Here is a 22,694-nt window from a genome sequence, read left to right on the forward strand (position 1 = left end):
GCATTGCCACCTCTTACGTCTTAACTTTCCCTTGTATCTCAATCTTTTTAAAATTAATTTTAATTTTTTATTTTTTTAGCACGATCATAGGTTAGAGCTAAAAAGCCTTCAAAAAGGATAAAGAGAAGAGAAAGATCCTTCGCACACATAAAATATTATGCATCAAAAAGCAAAAAGGAGTCAAAATATCAGAAACAGTCCTTAACAGGCGTGGCCGAAGATGGTAAGAGTAAGACTCCATTTTTAAGCGGCTACTCGTGGATTCCAAAGTACATATTCAATTTGGTTTAATTTGATTTTTATTTTAATATTAATTAATTAACGTTCTATAATCTCGCCAATTAATTAATTAATTAATTAATTAATCCGAATCTCAAAGGGCACGTAAGGCACATGAAGGGTTGGCTAGGCTGGACCCCCTAACACAAGACGCGTAGATGCACTCAGTGATTAACACGTGTACGGCTGTGGTGATGCTGGAATAAACAAATGGCCAGCTCAACAACAACCATCACAACTCACAGCGTATATACGGCGTAGGTATACGAAAACATCCATATACGACACGTGTACGGTGACGTGGACATCGCTTTGGCGCTCCTTCTTTCTTGTTCACCACCACCACCATCACCAGCACACTCCATCCTTTTGTCTAAGCAAAGAGCTCCTTCCCTCGTTTTTTTTTAGAGAGAGAAAATGCAGAGGTCGACACTCCCACCTTTTAATTGCTTCTCCAATGCTTAACCTTTTTTTGGTTTTTCCTTTGGGGATTCTTTTTTGTCTGTTTTTTTCCTTTGTTTTGTGACGATAAGAGTTTGGTATATGTCAGGTATGTGGAATTCTGCTACGTTGTTGGTTGAAAGATTTAATTTTGAATGCTTTTCAGATTTGGGGTATGAGGAAATTGATGCGAAGTGAGGGGAGGGTATGTGAGGAACGACTCAAGTGAGTGGATTTGAATTTGAATGTATCTAAGTTTGAAGTTTCATGATTAAGTTCTAGTGAAATCCGTGTAACAAGACTCCTCCTCATGGAAGAACAAATTATCTGCTTCGGTTTGGATTTTTGTTCTGTGGATACACCCAAAAAACTGAAGGATTACGTAATTTTTTTTCCGTTCCGTTTTATTTAATTTGTAGCTAACCAGACAAGAGGGTTAGAATTGAGGGTGCTCTGGATCTCATTTTGCATCTGTTAAAAGTTTTACGTTTGTGTGTTTTCTATGTTATGTGTTGTTTTTGCTTCGGTAAGCGTCTTTCAATTCATTTTGGATGTTTATTTGGCCCTCATGTTATTGTGTAAATTTAGTTTTCCTGTAGCAAGTAGCTGAAGATGGAACAGATCGGGGCTAAAATCTGTAAATCATAATCTATGGAGATTTGGATAGCAAATTCAGGAGTTTCATTAGTCTTCTCAGTTCTCACCATATTTTTCCTTGAACCATGTGAAAGAGAAAAAATGTTTGGTTTGGAAGGGCATTTTTGTCATTTAGCTCCGGAATGTCTTGTTGGGATAGATTATAGAATGCTCTGTTGTCTTTGTCTTCTTTTTTCTGTCCGGCTTGTGGAGTGGTAAAAAGACAGGATTGACCCTATAACAATCTGTTTTTGATTGAATCTTACGTCTATAATTTCATTTTGTTTTTGTCCATTATTAATACTGGAGTGTTTTAAACCTTTGCTGAAAGGGTATTTGTGAAATCCCATTTTCTTTAAAACTAGGAACCAGAAAAGGTGAACTGGTGTTGACTCCTTTTCGGATGGCCCAGTATCTTTAGGCCCCCCTTGTACTTCTGAAACATTTGCTCTTTCTCTAATCAATTATGAAATCATATTAGCTCTTGAGTGTTACTCTCACATGTGAATGTGAAACTTGGTTCATTTTGTCAACTCCATTGTGAATTACTGAGTTATATCAGTATTGTCGTCTTAGGTGGGTGCTAGATTACTGAACCAGATTTCCCGCTGCTGTAAACTTAGTTGCTATCATTTGATGTTATGATGTATTTCATTCCTGCACCTATGTTTAACGTTTTATTTTTTAAATTTTAATTTATCAAGTAGTAGTTTGAAATTTCTGAAATTACCCTTCCCCTTTGCTAGTGTGTTGCCTGTATAAGCTGTTTACAACAATGAGAAGTTTATGATTTTTTTTATTTTTTTACCTACAGTAAAGATCATGTTATGCCGGATACCAAGAATATGTAGTATCACCTGTAGGTTTTGAATGGCATAACTCCTGGTTTATGAATTTTGTCTTGTCTGCCTTGTAACATTTTATTGCTGTTAAAGCTGACACAGCTCCTGTTGATGCAGTTGAGTCATTTTCCGAAAAATAGCAAGGATCCTTCGACAATATTTGACTTGGTGTTTTTCATTTGGTGCTTACTATGGGCAACAGTGAGGAAGAGAAATATACTAAGACTGAAAAGCCTTCTTCACCTGTGACAATGGTACGCTCATTATAGTGTATCTGGGTGTGGATGCATATAAAGCTGGAATTTAATACTTTTGTGCTTACCTTATGAACAGGATCAGGCCAATCAGACTAACCAGACCAATATTCACGTCTATCCTGATTGGGCAGCCATGCAGGTTACTTACCTTTTTCCTTTAATTCCTATGTTTCTTAATGACTGAAGTATTCATTCTAGTTTCTTGTTCGCTAACTTCAATGTGTATGGATAACTGCTCTCAAATTGTTTCAGTTGTACTATTCTCACTTAGTCAATCATAGCCATTGATTAGGTGAAATCCTACTATAGATAACACCAACTTTATTGGAATCCCTACTAGTTTCTTTTCTCTTTTGAAGATATTTTAGTAATCATCTCACTATTGACAAATCAGAGAATCATTATGTGTCATCTTCCTTATTTCTTCCATGCATCTAAGGCAGCTCTCAGCATCTACGTCAGCTACCTTTTACATTTAAAATATGCCATCCATGTATTTCCATTTTACTTTTTACTTGAAGCAATGAAATTATGGAAGCTGTTGTATTCCCTCTTGTGAATTATTGACCATTCTCTCTATATATAAGTATTAGAGTGCCATTCGTGTGCTATGTAGTAAAATATAAGAGTGCCATTCCTATGATGCATTATATTGCACATTCTGGTTGTTGTGAGTTTCTATCTATATTTACCCCTAATTAACATCAAACTGAAATTATGCATTGGGTTGCCACTGGTTTTGGTAATCAGTTGGGGTAATATCTAAGATGAGATTTGCTTTGGACTTTAGCCCTGGATTGTTTTCTCTTTTGAAAATTATCTATTTTGTGGTATGAATTTTAATCCACTTGGAATTTGGTTCACCTAGAAGTTTTTAAGCATAAATTCCCACTCGAAACTGCTTGTGGTGATTTAAAGTCTCTGCTATATCTTCAGGCATATTATGGGCCAAGAGTTGCCATGCCACCATACTACAACTCAGCTGTGGCTTCTGGTCATGCTCCTCATCCGTACATGTGGGGACCACCGCAGGTAATAACCCAATGCATCATTTATTATGTTTATCATTACCATTCTTTGTTTTATTGGATGTCTTGGTGTATATCCTAGATGACAGGGATGAGTAACTTGCCAAATTTTTATTTCTTCCAGCCTATGATGCCTCCTTATGGACCTCCTTATGCTGCAATTTATTCACATGGTGGGGTTTATGCTCACCCTGCCGCTGTTCCAGTTGTAAGCCTATGCTCTTGCAATTTGTTTGTGTTTTTTTTTTAATATATTTTTATGCTATTTGTACTCATGTTCGTTCTCTGGATCATGAATTGGTTTATTTATAGTGTACTAAAATTGATCAATAAGGATCACAGAGGTTAAAAACATACTGAGGTGTGATTTTGTTGTTTCCGTTGGCCCTATGTAATTTTAGAGTAATTTATACCTGGGTGCATCTCTGCTGTCATTAACCTCTTCATGCTCTGATATCCTTAATGTAACAGACTCACAATTAATTTATAGCATATAAAATGGGCAATAACAGAGGCTTTTAATCTTTTATTATGTATGCTTGATTGGTTGGAATTTCCCCCCATTATCTTATGGATTATATTTGTAAAATATAGGGGCCACATCCACATAATCAAGGAGTTTCATCTTCACCTGCTGTATGTTTTAATTTCCTCTGAGATCAGTTCCTATTTGAGTCCTTGAATGTTATCAATTTATGAATGATTTGAACTGGTGTAACATTGCAGGCTGGGGGGACTCCTTTAAGCATAGAGACACCACCCAAAACATCTGGAAATACTGATCAGGGTTTAATGAAGAAATTGAAAGGGTTTGATGGACTTGCAATGACAATAGGCAATGGCCATGCTGAGAGTGCAGAGCATGGGGCTGAAAACAGGCTGTCACAGAGGTTTGTTTTTATATGAATATTGCCAAGAACATAATTTCTTTATATTTCCCTTCCTTATGTTGCGGGTGGTGGAGGGGGGAAAATCTGATACTCTTCAGTGGAATTGAACACGACTTTTTCTTCCTCTGTCTGTATAGAAGACTTGTTCATGAGTTGGTTATTGTAATAGGTTCTTGTGGATAACTGAGTAATTTTATGATGATATGAACAGTGTGGATACTGAGGGTTCCAGTGATGGAAGTGATGGCAACACTGCAGGGGTGAGAACTTGCTTGCAATTAGCATTTTTTTCCTGCACTTTGTTGACCATATGCAATTGTTCCCCTATAGTCTATTTTTCTTTAAAATGGTTGGAGAAAATTGAAGCATTAAATTATGATATTTGCCCATCTTATGCTCAGGCTAATCAAACCAGAAGGAAAAGAAGCAGTGAGGGAACACCAACCACTGGTATGACTCTGTTCTTCACCAAGTGTCACATCTTGATGAACAATAGAGTTGTCCTGGGATCACAATTATACTTATGTTATCATCACTGCACCCATGGTGTCAACCAGTTTATCGAGTAGGGTCTTGATAAGTTGAATGCTATCCTATTATTTTACACAGTAAGATGAAATTGCCCGAGTTTTTTAACTTCATGCAATTAGTTTGACAAATGCAGTAGACTCTAAGGTGGGCTTTTACCTTGATTCAAGAGTTGATACATTATAGGTATCGGTGTCCTTGCTTGCAATTACTAATAAAATCTTTTACACCCAAAATGTGTTATTTATCTGCCAGCACCTGAAGCTAAGAGTTAGGGTATCAACATAATCTGTGTTGATGGTTATGCTTTTCCACACTTTTTAAGCAGATGGAGAAGGGAAAACTGAGATACAAGGTAGTCCAGTTTCCAAAGAAACTGCAGATTCTAATAAGGTGATGTCAGTTGCCCCTGCCAGTGTTACAGCAAAATTAATTGAACCTGTAGTGTCTTCGGGTATGACCACCTCACTGGAGCTGAGAAATCCTTCCAGTGTTCATTCTAAACCAAATCCCACAGGTGCCCCACAACCTTGTCCAGTAGTGCCTGCAGAAAATTGGTTACAGGTATGGTCGGCATATAAATTCATCCCAGTGGTTCAGATCATATATATAGTACATTAGAGATACTTGTGAAACACGTGTAATTTTCTGACACTAAAGTAATTCCTGTTGGTATGTTTGGATTACTTAGAATGAGCGCGAGCTGAAACGTGAGAGGAGGAAACAGTCAAATCGAGAATCTGCAAGAAGGTCCAGATTAAGGAAGCAGGTATAAATGTTATTGTAAACCTTTTATTGCTTCTTTAGTTGTCTGTCACAAATCATAAATTGATCTGTTTCTTTTCTCATCACACGCTTGTACATTTGTTGCACGTGCATGCCTGTGCATGCAGGCCCCAATAAATACCAAAAAGGTTATACTCTATATAGGCTTGTGACTAATGCTCCTATTCCTCCTCTTCAGGCTGAGACTGAAGAACTGGCACGAAAAGTTGAATCCTTGAATACTGAGAATGTGTCACTGAAATCAGAAATAGGTCGACTGACTGAAAGTTCTGAAAAACTGAGGGTGGAAAATTCTACATTAAGGGTAATGCTCACGTAAAATCCCTCTGTTTGTATGCCTTTCATGGGGTGTTTCTGTGATGCTGAGTACTTCATTGTTTTTGATTCAGGAAAAACTTAAAAGTGCTCGACTGGGACAAACAGGAGAGAGAATTTTGAACAGCATTGACAGCCTGAGGGCTACACCTGTAAGTACAGAAAATTTACTATCAAGAGTTAATAATTCGGGTTCTAATGATAGAACTGGGGAGGATGAGAATGGATATTCTGACAACAAACCAAACTCTGGTGCAAAGCTGCGTCAACTACTGGATACAAGTCCCAGAGCTGATGCTGTGGCAGCTGGTTGATACAGAAAACCAGTAATTGTATTGGCTGATCATGTAATTTTGGCATATTACAAGCCCAAAATTACTACTAACAGTTTTCAGAGGGATGGATCAGCTGAATTTTAGTATCTAAATCCATCAAAACCATAACTAATTCATTACTTATCAGTTACCTAGGACAAAAACTCTGTATTCTATTAGATTTGACAAAAATGGATGACTACTATAGTTTGTAAAATGAAGAGAATTAGAGATTTTTGTTTAGAGAGTTGTTGAACCGTTACATAGTTGGGTGTGTATTAACCATTGGTGTGGACCTTCTTATGGTGTCTCATAAAGTTATTCTGACTTCTCTTTGTTTGCTTTGTGTTCTTTTGTTAGTAATTTTTCCTGTTGCGGCTTATGATTTGCAAGTTTTTACCTTTTAAGATGGGAATGTCTCTGCATGCATGACGGTGGGCTGATTTTATAACAATGATTTAAAATTTTATTAAATATATCCACTAGGTATCATATGTAGGAGAAAAAATGGGCTCTTTATATAATGTTGTTTCAAAAGATGGCCATCTATTAATTATTGCTACTAAATGATTGGGCCATGACACAACATTTTAGATTTTCAATATTTTCTAATTTGATGGCCTTTCTGAGTGTTAAGTTTTTCTAACGGAAGCTCAAGATCGATACAATGACATTACAAATGCTTCTCTTGATAAAAAAGAAGATGGATTCGTTTACAAATTTTTTACAAATTACACTATATTTTTCTGGGAGAAGAAAATTTATTGGTTGAGAAGAAAAGAGACGAGGAAAGTAATCACGTGTTGCTAGCTTGATTTCTTAAGTTCCCTGAAATATATAAAATTAGAAAAGAAACGAAACTCCATTGAACTCATGACATTTTCAGAGATATATGTCATGTGAATGACTTCTTAGGATTACTGATGTCAATTGTACAAAGCATGACAAATGTTTTCAAGAATTTCAATGCGAGCAACTTCATTCCAACATAACCTAGCTATAATATCACGCAAATTAAATCTCCAAACGGAAATAACATAAATACAATACAATGCCCGAAGTTCAAGTTAATCACGTTTTAAAAGAATTTAGTTTTAGATTAATATATTACGTGAATAACAATGCCTTCCATATTGTACAGTAGCAGAGAAGGAAGCAAACAAAACAGGTGTCTGAAGAAACTGGGGGACACTTTTCCTAGTAGCCTGTAACACTTGACATTATTATAAATTTGTAATCCCATAAACTGCAATGAAACAGCCACCGTGCATTTATGCCAATAAGAAAATTTGAAGTCTGACATGAAAACATGATCATGCTCTTAAGTCTTATCTAGTAAATATTGCGAGTCTTTTACCTACTTTAATTCGGCTTACGTTATAAGATTAAAACTTGAATTTCAATCCTGAAAGTCATAAGCAGAACTTGAAAGCGATCTTTTTTAATGACATGGAGACGAATTTCTATAGATGATAAAATCTTCAAATTATTACAAAAAAAAAAAAAAAAATCTTCAAATTAGGCAAAACATTGAAATAAATTGAATTTAGGTAAACATGGTCAATATTTACAATATTACAATTGTTTGGTATCATACCTTGAGGAAACCATTTGAAGTAGTCATACAAAACAAGTGCAGCAATGAGTGTTTTCTAAGTCCTATTGGTAACGCCACCAATGTGTGTGAAAAGAGTGCCTGCTTGGTTATACCTCCAAGTCTGTCTTCTGCCTCAATGTCAGTGTGGATGCTGCTTGGCCCTGGTTGTTAGAACTCTTTCCCTTTCCCTTTGCATCACTGTTACGTCAGTGGTTTAGTTAGGTAAGAACTGACAAGACGCAAATCAGAATGAGAGTTACTTTTGTGTGGAATAAGTGGTCGTTTTGGTAACGGAAGTATGTGAAGCAAGTGCTAGAGAGAAAACACTAGGCTTGGTGTTTATGAGTGTTTACATGTTGTGAGGTATGTCAAAAGAAATTTGCCTATTCTTCCTTCATGTATGGGCACAGAAAGGAATCCTAAAGTGAGAATTTGGGGATCAACCAATCTACGAAATCCTAAAGCATGATGTAACCTCTATATTACATCTCTCATGTGGTTATTACAAGTGTTAACCAACGAGGCTAGGCTGGCATTTTCTATCTTTTTAGGCCATATACGCAGTTTGTGTAGTGATTGTTGGGAAAAATTACATACTGGCCGAACACTTTTGAATCAAAGTCAGCTTCGTGAACATTTGAATAATATGGATATCTCTTTAGGCTAGGCTACTACAATGGGCAGCCTGCAGCATAAGTTTCTTACTTTGTGCATCAAAGTCACTTTACTAATTGGATTTCTGCAACCTAAGATTGAAAAAGAGAGAGTTAACCTCGTATAGTGAACATTAAGTTTTGGCTAGGCAAGATACTTCAAAATACATACCGTTGACTACAGTCCACACTGTATAGTCCACAACAATCAAATTGGGAATTTTTTTCAATGATAAATTGTTTAACTGTCGGAAGGACCATGCACAAGAAGGAAAAATAAATAAACAAACAACAGACCACCCAAAATCTAGACAAACGAAAACCCATTATTCTTTAACGGGTATAGTTAATCACCATTATCGGGAGTGAAGTGTTCTGGGGCAAGGGCATATACTTTTCAAGAAAGTTTGAACCCTTGTGGTTGTAGCTGCCATTGACACTATCCGGAAACGAGGACACTATCGAAAAGAACACAAAGGTGATTGTGCTATCTCTGGACCACGTTTATTAGGGTTTTCAGCAAGAACGTTGCAATCATCGACTGAGACTCAACTCAATTTGTGGATTAGGGTTTATGATTTTGGCGCCATTGACGAGTAACAAAATGATGAACGAAGATTAAGCACGGGCCTCTAGGCCCGGTCTCGGTCCAACCCTTGAAACCTTCTGGTGAACTATGTAATTGGACCAGCCCATATCGTGTCCATTTTAGCCCAGGCCCATCCATGTTCTCGATACTGTAGGTGTAGGGCATCCACGTGAATCTGATTTCCTTTTCTCATAATTCTTCTTTCATATAAAGATCTCACCTTGGACTTATCTTGATATTTTTTTTTTTTCCTGTGCTCTCTTTCTTAAATATGGTTTATTATATTACAATTACAACTTTATATTTTCATTAACCAAGGAAAAGTTTGCAAGGAAATTAAAATACCATGAGAATTAATATTACTCTCCGTTGACATATTTAAAGTTTGGAAAAAGTGTTTGTCAATGACATAAAGTTATGTCATTTTAAGAGAGAGACAGACACATAAATTTTTTTTATTTAAATTTTAAATTAAAAAAAACCATCCACTTTCTCTCTTTCATGATTTCTATTTTTCTGTATCTCTCTCCTAAAATGACATAACTTTTGTCATTTAAAATGACAAACATCAAACCCTTAGAATTTACCTACAAAATTAAAGATGATTAATAACGGGAATGCTGTTATCTAAACCGCATTAAAACTTCGGATTCAATCCATAAATGCACGAACTTAAGTGTTTAATAACTAATTAATCTTAGATCTAGACCATGTGCGTTATATAACCTTATATAATACTCAATCATTAGGTGCCTGTATCGTACAATTAACTAATAAACTCATTCAATTGGAAATTGTGAAGGTATGTATGCATGCATTTAGATCTATTTCCAACAAGCATAGTATGTACATTTTGATACAAAAGATCATAAGATTACACTTGCAAGAAATCACTTTTTTTTTTTATTCACATTTTTTTCCTATCACCATCACATTCTTCCAAATATAAGGAAAATGCATCATGTTTTCAAAGTGGATTGAAAATTCTGTGGTAACCCTGATCGGTTAGGATAGGGTGGCTCACTCAAAATACATGATAGGGTAGGGTTGTAAATTGGTTGGGTTGGGCTGGACTTTAGCTTAAATAGATAAAGTTAGTATAAAATAATGTAGGCCTAGTCTGATCTGTTAGTCTTATGTAGATCCAAATTATAAGTGTGATTTCATCCATATTTAAAAAATAAAAATCTCGATCTAGGCCTGTCAGTCTATTTAAGTTTATTAGGCCTTCAATAATTAAAAAAATATTATTTTATTATTAAAATAATAATTTTATGTAAAATAAATAATATGATATAGGTCGGCCTGTAGATTTATAGGTCTGAAACGTAAAAGAAAATCTATGATCTGTTTTCTATATGTAATAGGTTAAATTTGACCTAATATAAACAGGGTTGAAAGTCTCTATTAGTCCGATCGATTTACGCAGTTAATGACAGAACTTACTCAATAGCGGACATTTTTGCTTGCAATTCGCTTCCGAACCCCGCCCTTAAGTGTTATACATAAAAAAAATTTCCTGGGTCCGCCACTGAACTTACTTGCAGAATTTTCCATGCCATGTTCGTTTGGAGCTAAAAAACTAGTACCACGATCCTTCCCAGTATCATCTTTGGGAGGGGTTTAAAACTTTAATTCTGAATCCGCCCCGAATCGGACTAATCGCGAGCGATGAACCGATTGAAATATTAAAAAAAAAAAAAAAAAAAAGTACCACTAAAACTCCCTTATGCCTTTGTCTTGGCGCATGGTCCACAGCTATGCTGCTACTTTGGCAGACATGAAAACAACCATTACCGACCGAATCAAAGATAAATATTTAATAAAAGTAACTACTAATATAAAATTTAGAGTAAATATCTTTTTTGGTTATCAGCAAATTTTACGAGGCATATTTTAGTTCCTAGCAAATAAAAGGCTCGTCGTGGTCCCTAAAAAAATTCAAAATAGACCCATTGTAGTCTATTTAAGGATTAATATGGGTCTTTTTTGAATTTGTGAGGGACCACGATTTCAACTAAATGAGTCCGTTTTGAATTTCTTAAGAACCACTATGGGCCTTTTTATTTGCTAGGAACTAAAGAGGACATTATGAAATTTGCTGAGGACCAAAAAGAGTATTTACTCTAAAATTTATATAATCTTAAAACAATACTCATAAAAATATCCTTATCAAATGTTTTTTTTTTTTTTTTACCAAGGATGAAATAATGTAAAACGGATTAAAAATTAAAACATAAAGTATTCGTGACGACACACACAACTTTGAATATTCAGAATAATAATCAATAAAACGGTTAATTTTCTGCTTTATGACCGAGTAAATCTGCGGTATCCATGGTTATATGCTCCTTAACCATAAATAATAATGCACCGGGTGTTCAGTAAGAAATTTCCAATCAGTGATAATAAAAAATAATCTGTCACAGTATATTTTTCTTTTGTCGTAACTTAATCTCATTGTCTACACGGCCGTAAATGTGTTAGGTCAGTCTAGAAGGATTTATGATTTAATCTATAGGGGTTATGTCGTAGTTTATATTAGTTCAGACTTGACTTATTACAAATAGTCAAATTGAATAGATCTAGACTTTAAAAAAACCTATTTAAAAAATATACCACATACTTTTTTTATATGTTGGACTTATAAACTTATAGATGACCTATATCATATTATTTATTTTAAATAAAATAAATAAAATTATTATTTTAATAATTTTGAATAGTAAAATAATATTATTTTAGTTATTTTTTAATTATTGAATATTTAATAGGTTTAAACAGACTAATAGATCAAGGTCAAAAAATTTATTTTTTAAAAATAGTCAGACATGTAATCTAAGGCAACACAGGCTAATAGATGAGGCCATGCATAAAGTTTTGTACACATGCCTGATCTATTTAAACTAAAATCTATTCTAATTTATTTACACCCTTAATTATCTGTCTCGATCTACAATAAAGATGGCAAATGTTGCACATTAGGGAAAAATATTTTTCCAATAAATGAAAATAAGTTATTTTCAATCAACTTAAAATGATATAAATTTTAGATTAAAAAAATATAATTTCATAATTTTAATTTATTTCAGTATCATATTTATTTTTATCATAATAATTTTATAATTATCGTTATTTTGGACTTTTTGAAAATAACTTTATATCCAATTATCCGATAAATACTTTTTCCGAGTTTATATTAAAAAAAGAAGAAGACAAATCTCAAGATAAGCCCGGGATTACATTGACAAATCCATTTTCCACAACTCATTGGAGAGAAAAAAAAGCCAATATACACGTATGTACATAAAATAGTGTGCTGAAGTGATGTGATAGCTGTGTTAAGGATAATAGTTTTGCTTTCATTTTCATTTGCATCTCTGAGATTCTTTCTCTGCCGGGTGTGTGACCGTTGATTCTCTTTCCACCACAGTCCAAAGAAAAAGGTAGCTTTCACCCTTATACTCTCAAACGGTGTATGTTTTACTTATTTAAATTTTTCTTGTTTTCAAAATTCCAATTTGTCCATAAAAAATGTTCAATTTTTTTGACGGTTTGTACATGTGTGCATATACTTCTCGTATCTCCACGTCCTAGATATCTGCAGCAGCCAACAGACATACAATTTACAAAATCGGTTTCTCCTTCTTATCTTCATTTTGTGTTAATTTTTTTTATCCCATCTTCCCACGATATTGTCACCTACCACTTGGTGTGGTTTTTTCAAATCTTGGGTTGGTTGAAAGTTTTAAACTTTTTTTGATTTCTTTGCAAGTTTGGTTTTGAATGAATGCTTCTGAGAGAAGGGTACCTTTCAACTTTACCTGCTCTTGTACTTGTTCCTCATACATCTCTGCATTTTTTTTTTCCTAATCTGGTTTGTTGCAGTTTTTGAACAGGTATCGCTTCTTGTCATTGGATGTGTGAATTTATGAACCTATTCCACAGAGGTCATGCATTATTCTGCCTCCTCCTGGTTCATTTTGCATCCAAGACCTGGTGTCAGTTTCCGGGTTCTGTTAGAATTCCTGGTGACTGTTAATGTAAGTAAACTTACAAGTGCTATAGGAGTTGCTATGTAGCAGTCTCTTGAGTTCAATGGGATTTCATTTTAGTATGAGTTTTATTCCTTATGTTGCCTTGCCTTGCCTTTGCTTGAAGAAATTATTATTAGTTTTTGGTTGCATTCTTGAAGAAAATTTCATTACAGTTGTTATATATCTCGGTTTTGTTTTATTTTTAAATTTTTTGGATTCTTTCCGAGTTTGTGCAGTATTTAATTGTCTTTTTCTGCTCTAAATCTGACAAGTTTCAAGGGACATATTTAGATGTGTGCCAGGTATATTGATATGCGGTTGCCAAATGTTTTAAGTGTAATGTTTCCGATTTTGGTTGTCAGGGCTTTAATGGAATTTTCTCGTACATTCCTAATTCTTATTTTGTGTCTTTTAAAATAGGTTTAGGGTTCCCCAGATCTCAATCATACCAGTGAGGAGAGACTAGGTGAGTTAAATTTGTTGTTTGGATTTTGCTTTTAATCGACAAGGCTAATAATTCACTTGTTTGTCAATTGTCACAGTATAGGTGTGGACTGGAGTCCCCTTCAGTACCGAATTCTAGAAGATTATTGGGGTTTGCTCATTAGGGTCTGAAAAAATTTGGATGGGGCATTCTGCAGCTGTGTGGGACTATAGAGCAGCAACTGAAATCACAAAGGACTGGAATGGAATTGATCAAATGGTCCTTCGGACTCCACAAGGCGCTTCGGCACGGGTGAGAACTAGTTGATTGCGGTATTTGCATTGGTTTTAACATCGGATGAAGTCGCTGTTTTTCATTTATATCATCCCATGTCAATCCATGATAAGGAAAACTTGGTTCATAATGATACTCCTAGTTTAATTTGACATTTAAGTACTAGTGGTTTTGGATTTAATGTCTTTTCTTGAAATTAGGTAAGCTTATATGGGGCACAGGTCACTTCATGGCGGAATAAGCTGGGGGAAGAACTTCTATTCACAAGTAGCAAGGTATGTCAAAAGTATTATATATTTTTTCAAATAATATGAATTTGTTAGCTATCAGTGTTGATCAGGAAATTTCATGTCAAAATTTCATAACCCTACTTTCAGAAATCAGTTCATTTTGGTCTAAACTGCATCATATTGCAGGTAGCGTGTGAAGAGCACTGGTTCGGATATGAATCAATTAATTTCATTTCCCTAGAAATGGAATGGGTTTAGGGGTTGATGAATCATAATCTTCTATGTTGTTCAATCTCTTATCATATTGGAAAAATAAATATAGCAATAGCTGGATATATCTGTGTGAATGGCATTGAACCACTGGAGTTGTATACGGGTTCATTGAAAACTCTAATGGGATATCAAATTTGCTAACTTATGATGTTGATCTAAGGCAATTGCCTTTTTCGTACCTTGGTTCACCGATGATGATTTTGTAGAAATATGGATTTTGAACCAAATTTACTTTGTAAAGAAGCAAGCGGTCATGGGTTACTCCTTACCCTCTTATTTCCAATTGATTTTAGGCAATTTTCAAGGCCCCAAAAGCAATGCGAGGAGGAATTCCTATATGTTTCCCACAGGTATATTTAATGACTATTTAACATGTTAATTCTCAATAAATTTAAAATACATAACTCACATTTGTTAAGCTAAATTTGTTTAATAGTTTGGAAACTGTGGATCGCTGGAGCTGCATGGATTTGCAAGAAATAGAATGTGGGCAATTGATGATAATCCTCCTCCTCTGCCTGCAAATGATTCCAGTGGGAAATCCTTTATTGACCTGCTGCTCAAATCATCTGAAGAAGATATGAAAGGCTGGCCACATAGGTATGAACTTGAATGCCATAAAACCATACTCATGAATTATGACTCGCTTAGTCTATTAGCCTGGAGGGTAAGTATCGCAGGGATATTTGCTTTGTGGTGTTGTATTATTCCCCCCCCCCTCCCCCCCTCTTTGGTAGTTTGAAGCCGATGTATACATTTGATATTACTTTTCCCTATGTGTTGGAAGTAAATTTCAAGCAGTAGTAAGCTAACAATTGCCTAATTGTATCAGTTTTGAGTTCCGTCTTCGGGTGTCTCTTACGACAGATGGAGACTTGACTTTGACATCACGAGTCAGGAATATCAATGGCAAGCCATTTAGTTTCTCATTCGCATATCACACATACTTGTTGGTTTCTGACATTAGGTATGGGTAATTCTTTCTTATACTTGGAGGATGCAACTTAGGATGATGTCCAACCCTCTTTTTTCTTGTATATTGCATATTGACTGCTGTAACTCTTAATTAGTTTATGTAGTCAGAGTTAGTTTAGCATTAACTGTTTCCTTCTCGAGGATTTGTTAGAGATAAATACTGGTTTATTGATCTGAAACAAGTATTTTCTGTGTATATACATCAAATGAATTGTTTACTGAAGGCTTTAAATTGTGGGATTTTAACATTTAATCAGGTCAGAGAGGACCGTGCTTCTTCTTTAGAAACTTCTAAGGACTAATACATGGTCTATTCATTTGAAATTAGCATGGATACTTAGACATTAGATGGATTGTTCTCCGAATACTGTTAAGTAGTGGAATTGAATTGTAAGATCTACTCAGGTCAGTTATAGTAAAACATGGAAGTCGTTGATACATCATAATTAAGTCTGAAGTTTTTACAGATCCTCTTGAGTTTGCAATGCTTTTTGTCTTTTGGGATGATTTTTTTAAATATTTTTATTAATGAGCTCTACATACATAAGCCATATTATACATATATCGGTAGACTTTACCCCTCTTTGATAGTTTTGGAATAAGGAATTTTTTAAGATTGGTAATTAGAACTCAACTCACATATTAACAATTTTGTATAGTGAGATAAGGATTGAAGGTCTGGAGACACTTGACTACCTGGACAACCTTTTCCAAAAGGAACGATTTACAGAACAAGGAGATGCGATAACATTTGAATCTGAGGTAAATCCTCTCTGGTTTTCCAACTATACATTTCTATAGTTGCATGGTGCAATGTAAGCTTTTGCCTTAGGTTGAGGCTGTAAAACTGCATTCCTTCCTAGCCTATGCAAATGTTTTTGTGTTAATCACGTGTTCAATTTACTAAAGTCTTTAGGTTTTGATATACTGAAGGCTAAATGAATAAAGGGGTGTTCAAAATTTATCCTTCCTTCATGGGCAGGTGGATCGAGTTTATCTTAGCTCTCCAAATATAATTGCAGTTCTTGATCATGAGAGGAAACGGACATTTGTCATAAGGAAGGAGGGTCTCCCTGATGTTGGTAAGCTATTGAGTTTGTAAAACCTAAGTGGGGGACACTTGTGGCTCTATATGACTATCTAGTACCTGTAATGATACCCAACAACACTAATTTTGTAATTTCCATAATGTTTTTGACACATTTCTCTTTGACACATTGTGCAGGGGTGTGGAATCCATGGGAGAAGAAATCAAAGTCGATGGTGGACTTTGGTGATGAGGAGTATAAGCAGATGCTTTGTGTTGATGGGGCAGTAATAGAGAAACCTGTTAACTTGAAGCCTGGAGAGGAATGGACAGGGCGCATTCAGCTCTCGGTTGTGCCATCTAGTTTTTGTAGTGAGCGTTTGGGTCTCGACTAAATTGGTCTTTTGACGAATTGTACAAAATAATCTTGGTTTATGTTACATTAGCAATTTAGCATTTTTATTTTTACTTTTACTTTTTTGGTGATTGGCAGAAATACTGCTTTTTAGGTTTTCTGTTATCAACTTTGGCTAGAATTAGTGCTTTTAGAAAGAAAAAGAAGCCTATGTTTTTGTGAGAATTGGCTATCAACTTTGGAGGTAATATTAGCTGTACTGGCATGGCATCTACAAATTCCAAAACAAAGGAAGGGTACAAAACTTCACTTTCATCTGTCATGAGCAAGTGGTCAATGTTAATGGATGCATTAATTAATTAGTTAGGTTATGCTGTGGATTCTCTTTCCTCATAAAGTGTTAGATTAGAACTTTAGTTGTGTAGGTGCCAAGTTGTTTCCCTGCTTGGTTTTTATAATGTTGTTTGTCGGTAGGGCTATTTTTATTATTTTCTGTAATAGGCAAGGGTAACTTAATTTAGACTTTCTTGTTGCTATATGCAAAGACTAGGGTTTAAAAAATTTCTCGTCCTATTATTAGAGCCAGGTTTCGATATTGGACTTGTGGTCTAGGACCCACCACGCTTTTACTGCGCTAATAAAGGCTTTGGTGTCGAGGGATGGGTTTCTGTAATTCGGTCTGTTCACTTTGGACGTCAAGAGGTTGAACTGGTGAGACTTGCTACGTAGTTTTTTTTTTTTTTTTTTCTTGTTTTTTTGAGGTGTCATGGCACTTTTATTTGTTTATCAGCACTCTTTTGTAATCATAACATTTTTTTTAATTATCCTTAAGTCGTTTCTCTTAAGAAGTTCTTTATTCATTTATGTTTTTTACGTCATAATATCATTATCTCCATCCATATTCCCTATTAGTTCGAACTTCTTTGTAACTTGGTTTTTTCTTTTTTATAAATATTTATTGAATGATAGTATCATTTTTCAGAAAGTCTAGGAAATCATCTTTATTCGTGAAAGTTTATTCACATGACGACCATTACTACATAATTTTAAAGCTTATATTTTTCATTACTATTAATTTTAACATTTCTTTATCACCAACATTAAGCTTAATTTTATTTATAGGGTTCTTCTACTTTTCGGAAAAAATTAAGAAACTTATTGTATATTTTTTAAATACTAACATTTTTCTTAGTAAAAAAGTAAGATTTTGCAACATAATGAAGTTTTCTCGCTTCCATTTTCATATGCTTTTTTTTATTATCAAGTACGCTATATCCAAAACAAATCAGGACTGTGTTTTTTGAGTTATCCTGATAAATTAAAATTATAAATTTTAAAATGTGTTGATACTTTATAATTTATTAGACAATAGATGAGGCAATTGCTTATGTTGTACGTAAAAACACAACGTCTATGTCCGCACACTCAGAAACAACGAAGTAATTTATTTATTTTTTCAGATTCAAAATTTCAATTATGAATTATCAACTTTCTTTTAGTGTTAGATTACAAGTTGCAATCTTCGTTTCTTGTAATTTCGAGGGGTTTTGGGGTAAACGACGGACATGTTAAAATAATCCTTAAATTTTTTACGTCAGTTGACAAGGTATGTTTTAAACTCGATTGTTCCCGAACATTTGCTTCTATTAGACGGGTCACTGAATCATATTCTACATCACAATAATACAATCATGTTAGTCAAAGGAGAAACGAGACGCCGTGTAAAGATTCACGACCTGAGAAGAAATAGAAAGAATTGGGGCTAAGTTTTAAGTTCAAACACTGCTAAAATGAAACAAAACACTGTTGTTGGTAAGGATTCGAAGGCAAAACAAAAACTGATGACAACGACTTTTAAGCACATTTACCTTCACACCTTCAAAGTCATTACTGTTTGCCAAAAATGTTTACAGTAGAACTCTGATCCAAAATGAAAAAATAAACGTTACTTCTGCTATAAAACTATACACCCCGTCGATACTCAAGTTGCTTTGTGTTCTCCAGCAAAATCTGCCAATCAATAATGAAATTGGGGTTTAAGCAATGAAATGATTATAAACCATGTTTTGACTCCTCCAAGTATAATCAAACAAACGAGGACAGGTTCTTACTTCTCGAATATAATTTGCTACTGCTTTGCAGCCTTCAATTGCCAGTTGCATAACATTTTCCAAAATGTCAATTGGTAGTTTAGAATCCATCTACAGCCAGTAACAAAAGAAATGAGTAGTGCAAATAAAATTTGATGTCTTACAGACCAAAAATCAAGTAAAATTTGAAGAAAATGAATACGAAGTTTTAGGAGCCTTTACTCATCCGAATGCCATCAAATTAAACAAGGATCTTTTCAATTCTAAACAAATAGAGCATGGCAGCTACAGATTTTTTATCAGCAATATAGTGCTATAAAGTTCCCACTATGCACAGGTATAGGGAGGGTCAGACCTATTCTGTGGGTCTATAGTGAACAGCCTTACCTTGCATGCTATGCACAGGGTCTAGGGAGGGCCAGACCTTTTCTGTGTCTATAGTAAACAGCCTTACCTTGCATTTGCAAGAGGCTGATTACATCATTTGAACTTGTAACCTCTAGGTCACAAGGCAACAACACCAACTACTCCGGCAGCTAGAGTGTGCTAGAGAAAACTTCAAAGAAAGAAATTAGCCAGCCTTTATACTAGTTCATGTATGAAGCAAATACAACTTCAAAAAATCAGTCAAAATTTGGAGAACTAAAAAAAAAGATGCAACTAAGAAAATAAAAGATGTTAAACTGGAGTGACCAAATCAAGATTTAATAAGTATATTAAGCAGGACTCAATAAGGGAAAATTATAAAGTTATACTAGACCAAGCATTAGCTGCTACTAAACAAAAGATTGTCTAAAATTCACCAAAGAGTAAGGGCTCTAGTCACTCTATCGCTATCATGAACTATGTTCACAAGCAAAATGGAAGTCTAGGAAGGAAAGAAAGTAAAACAAAAGGTTCAGAAACTTTTAAGTCTAATGATTAGAACAATTTTGGAAGGAGGGAGGGGGACTACAGATTCAAAACCAACAGGCTTTATGTGATATTGTTAATTTACCAATGACAGAGCAAAAGCAAGAGTTAAAAGAGAGATGGGTCTCAAGTCCTCAACAAAAAAGGCTAATACCTGGAGTAAAGGACATTAGAAACAGTCACAAACTCACAATTATGCAAGAAGCTGCACACTCCATAGCATAGGACTAGAAGGGAGTATGAAAAAACTCCCTTTTCCTGAATTAATTTACTTTGTTGATAACAAAAGAAATATGAAGAAAATAATGAGAAAATGAAAATTAACCTGAAGAAGTGTCACTTTATCCAACTTGGGCAGAATTCCTAGAGTTACATCAGGACCTCCAGCACTGTCTTCTACATAGTTCAAGTCTGTCCATATTCATTCAGATTTCAGCAACTTTCATTAATCATGACGACCCATGCACTGCTAAATCAGAAGTTGACTGGAAAAAAAAAAGACACACCACCCTTGTTTTTACCCAGTTAAAAATTCAAGTAAAACAGACGTATACCAAGCAGAGGGGTGCTATTAAGGTATCCAGCACTACAGGAAGTTACAAGATCACGCATAGGTATCCCAGCATCTGCAAGAGCCAAAGTAGCAGCATTTATACAAGCCGATCTAGTTCCTGCAAACGGCATGTCAAGAACAAAATTTACTTAAAATTACAGAGACCTGTTTTAATAAAGTCAACAATTAACAGTAGATAGATTATCAAAAGAGCACAAGAGAAAATAAAATGACGATCAGACAAGATGATGATTGGAATATCCCATTATCAGATTTTAAATTACCTCCATCTGCTTGGAGAACTTGTACATAAATATCTATCTGTAAATTAAATAACTAAATCATTAGAAAAAGAAAATACACAATTTACACTGATAAAAAAAGAAGTTCCAAAGACTGTGTAATAAAACCTGAGAACGAGGCATTAAATGTGTCAATATGCATGCTTCCATGGTTTGTCGAATAACCAGAGAAATTTCAGTTGATCTCCTGTAGCACGAGAAAACTTACATCAAATAAAGTAGTAAAAAACAGGAGCTCATCTCATTATCCTAGTGTTAGAGAACACTGCGAAAGAACCAATTAAACACACTAATGAGCATAGAGATGGCTAAGCCATTCAAAATCAAATGCAAAGTGTGGTCCAAGATGATTCATAAAAGTTATGGCACCAAGAAAAAGATTAGAAAAGAAAAAAGGAGGGCAATAATGGTGCTTGCAGATTTTACTTTTCAATGCTCAAAGATACATAGCTCATTGCTGAGCATAGAGCAGACATAAAACTTTTGACATGACAAAAGCTTTCTACAAGTCAACATGATGTATGTAATTATGTATTACATTCACTTAGCTTCGCAATCAAAACAGTCACTTAGTTTCCCCTAGAATTATGGAAAATCATCCAGAAAAATAGAAACATAGTACAGCCAGAATTCAACATCTATTTCAGACACCTCTTTCGTTGTTTAATTCCTACTTCTGTATAAAGATGAAAAAGTCTTATTCACAGTTACAAGTTATTCCTGAGAGTGATTCCATGATTGCCCCGTTCACTCTCAACCAATTCAGTCCATCAATACTATTTGAACAAGTATAAATCTATCAAAAACATGCAAAAAGACTAGGAAGTTAAAACAAGTAAATAAGAAAAACCTGTCCCCCTTTGGTTTCCTAATGCGATCTCCAGTGCTAAAATTAGCCATGCTGTACTCACACCGAACCTACAGAAATCCAAAGCAGATATACAGCAATTAAATCTTCAAGAGTAAAATACACTAAAAATACACCCAATGCATTATAACTGAAAAGAAAAAAGCTTTACCAGAGCCTGGTCACTCATTTGTTGGCTCCTATTTTGTACCTGAAAAGCATAGAAGTTATTAAAGAACATAAGCAACACCATCTAAAGCTCAAATGCAGCTTCAAAGCTTTTCTAAATATTTAAGCTGATAAAACCCCCCCATATAAAGACATTTCCCTCTTTTCAAAGTACATGGAGAATTATAAACAGTACCTCTCTAGGGCCATAAACAGCAGCAATCACTTTGGTATAACCCATCTCAAAAACGGCAGAACTGTTTTCAAAATGAAAGAGAAATTTATGGTCAAATGCTTCGAAAGAAATCACAAATTACATTTTTTTTTTTAAAAAGAGCCCAAAAGCTAAAACTCAAGTACCCATCCGCTTTGGATACAGCACCAATCTCTGCTCGAATTTGTCGCATCTAGGATTGCACAAAGTGGGGAGAAGATGGTAAGTGTAACAACGCTCGGAAAGAGAAAGAAACACAAAATCAAGTATGAATTTTTTTAAAATAAATTAAAATTAAATGGAGAAAAAAATAAGAGAATTACCTCCATGGGTCGGCGACCATCCGAGCGAAGTCCTTCTGGGCTGACGTACTCCATCTTCGAGCGGAGAATGAGAAAAAAAAAAACCCAGAAAGGTGGTGTTGTTCACAGCAATAGTTTTCTCTTCTCTTTTCCCTCCTCCGCTCCCATTTACCTTACCTCCCAAGCTAATGGGCTTTTATCTTACAATGGGCTAAATCAATTTTGTGTCAGATAGGATTAGGCCCATTATCTTTTGTGTGTTTCAAGAACCAATTTGGGCCAATTCACAGATTCATCCCAGACCAATTGCAAGAACTACTGTTGACGCGCGATCAGGGATGGTTCTTCTCTCCAACAGGTGTGTTTGGTACATGACATCTTGAAATATTGCTACACATTTGAAAGTGGGTAAGTAGTATGTTCATGTTTAGTAGAGGTTATTTAAAAATTTGTCTAACTGATCCATTTGCCTAACAACTGAATTTTGTATGCAAAATCTGACCAAAAATATGGTGCTCAAATCCTACTTGGAGTGT

The 22,694-nt window shown here is 34.9% G+C and overlaps 3 protein-coding genes across 8 annotated transcripts; 2 read left to right on the forward strand and 1 right to left on the reverse strand.

Moving 5' to 3' along the window:
* Positions 1–635: 635 nt before the first annotated feature.
* On the forward strand, positions 636–6,638 carry LOC133306961 (common plant regulatory factor 1-like). 6 transcript variants are annotated; one of them, XM_061507371.1, is made up of 13 exons: positions 636–704; positions 2,316–2,452; positions 2,532–2,594; positions 3,392–3,487; positions 3,608–3,691; positions 4,078–4,119; positions 4,210–4,373; positions 4,585–4,633; positions 4,775–4,823; positions 5,227–5,465; positions 5,593–5,670; positions 5,866–5,991; positions 6,077–6,638. In XM_061507371.1, the coding sequence occupies exons 2-13, from the start codon at positions 2,390–2,392 to the stop codon at positions 6,314–6,316; spliced, it is 1,293 nt and encodes a 430-aa protein (XP_061363355.1). In that variant the 5' UTR covers positions 636–704; positions 2,316–2,389; the 3' UTR covers positions 6,317–6,638. The 6 variants fall into 6 exon arrangements, with proteins under 6 accessions (XP_061363355.1, XP_061363354.1, XP_061363358.1 ...); XM_061507370.1 differs by having other exon boundaries at positions 653–829; XM_061507374.1 differs by having other exon boundaries at positions 653–829; positions 5,230–5,465.
* A 6,142-nt stretch (positions 6,639–12,780) lies between these two features.
* Positions 12,781–17,548, forward strand: LOC133306962 (putative glucose-6-phosphate 1-epimerase). Its single transcript, XM_061507376.1, has 11 exons — positions 12,781–12,962; positions 13,044–13,198; positions 13,613–13,658; positions 13,735–13,928; positions 14,111–14,185; positions 14,707–14,763; positions 14,850–15,013; positions 15,246–15,380; positions 16,048–16,150; positions 16,371–16,470; positions 16,614–17,548. Exons 4-11 carry the CDS (start codon positions 13,818–13,820, stop codon positions 16,808–16,810), a joined length of 942 nt encoding a protein of 313 aa, XP_061363360.1. The 5' UTR covers positions 12,781–12,962; positions 13,044–13,198; positions 13,613–13,658; positions 13,735–13,817; the 3' UTR covers positions 16,811–17,548.
* Positions 17,549–18,513: 965 nt separating this feature from the next.
* On the reverse strand, positions 18,514–22,318 carry LOC133306968 (exosome complex component RRP41 homolog). Its single transcript, XM_061507383.1, has 11 exons — positions 22,180–22,318; positions 22,003–22,049; positions 21,839–21,899; positions 21,647–21,685; positions 21,478–21,545; positions 20,736–20,814; positions 20,610–20,646; positions 20,327–20,443; positions 20,098–20,183; positions 18,882–18,971; positions 18,514–18,780 (listed from the first exon to the last, which is right to left on the reverse strand). Exons 1-11 carry the CDS (start codon positions 22,231–22,233, stop codon positions 18,733–18,735), a joined length of 726 nt encoding a protein of 241 aa, XP_061363367.1. The 5' UTR covers positions 22,234–22,318; the 3' UTR covers positions 18,514–18,732.
* Positions 22,319–22,694: the final 376 nt, after the last annotated feature.

Source organism: Gastrolobium bilobum, unplaced genomic scaffold (assembly GCF_033153095.1).
Source record: "Gastrolobium bilobum isolate Gb01-03AN ecotype WA unplaced genomic scaffold, APGP_CSIRO_Gbil_v1 utg10532, whole genome shotgun sequence".
Taxonomy (NCBI): Eukaryota; Viridiplantae; Streptophyta; class Magnoliopsida; order Fabales; family Fabaceae; genus Gastrolobium; species Gastrolobium bilobum.

Bases quoted from the DNA above. Each gene is read 5' to 3' on its own strand.
- LOC133306961 (XM_061507371.1), top strand. From the start codon at position 2,390: ATGGGCAACAGTGAGGAAGAGAAATATACTAAGACTGAAAAGCCTTCT. The intron at 3,488-3,607 runs GTAATAACCCAA...TATTTCTTCCAG, and splicing joins ACATGTGGGGACCACCGCAG to CCTATGATGCCTCCTTATGG. The intron at 4,824-5,226 runs GTATGACTCTGT...ACACTTTTTAAG, and splicing joins TGAGGGAACACCAACCACTG to CAGATGGAGAAGGGAAAACT.
- LOC133306962 (XM_061507376.1), top strand. From the start codon at position 13,818: ATGGGGCATTCTGCAGCTGTGTGGGACTATAGAGCAGCAACTGAAATC. The intron at 14,186-14,706 runs GTATGTCAAAAG...AATTGATTTTAG, and splicing joins TTCTATTCACAAGTAGCAAG to GCAATTTTCAAGGCCCCAAA. The intron at 14,764-14,849 runs GTATATTTAATG...TTTGTTTAATAG, and splicing joins TTCCTATATGTTTCCCACAG to TTTGGAAACTGTGGATCGCT.
- LOC133306968 (XM_061507383.1), bottom strand. From the start codon at position 22,233: ATGGAGTACGTCAGCCCAGAAGGACTTCGCTCGGATGGTCGCCGACCC. The intron at 20,444-20,609 runs GTAATTTAAAAT...TGCCGTTTGCAG, and splicing joins AGTTCTCCAAGCAGATGGAG to GAACTAGATCGGCTTGTATA. The intron at 18,781-18,881 runs GTAAGAACCTGT...ATTGATTGGCAG, and splicing joins TAGCAAATTATATTCGAGAA to ATTTTGCTGGAGAACACAAA.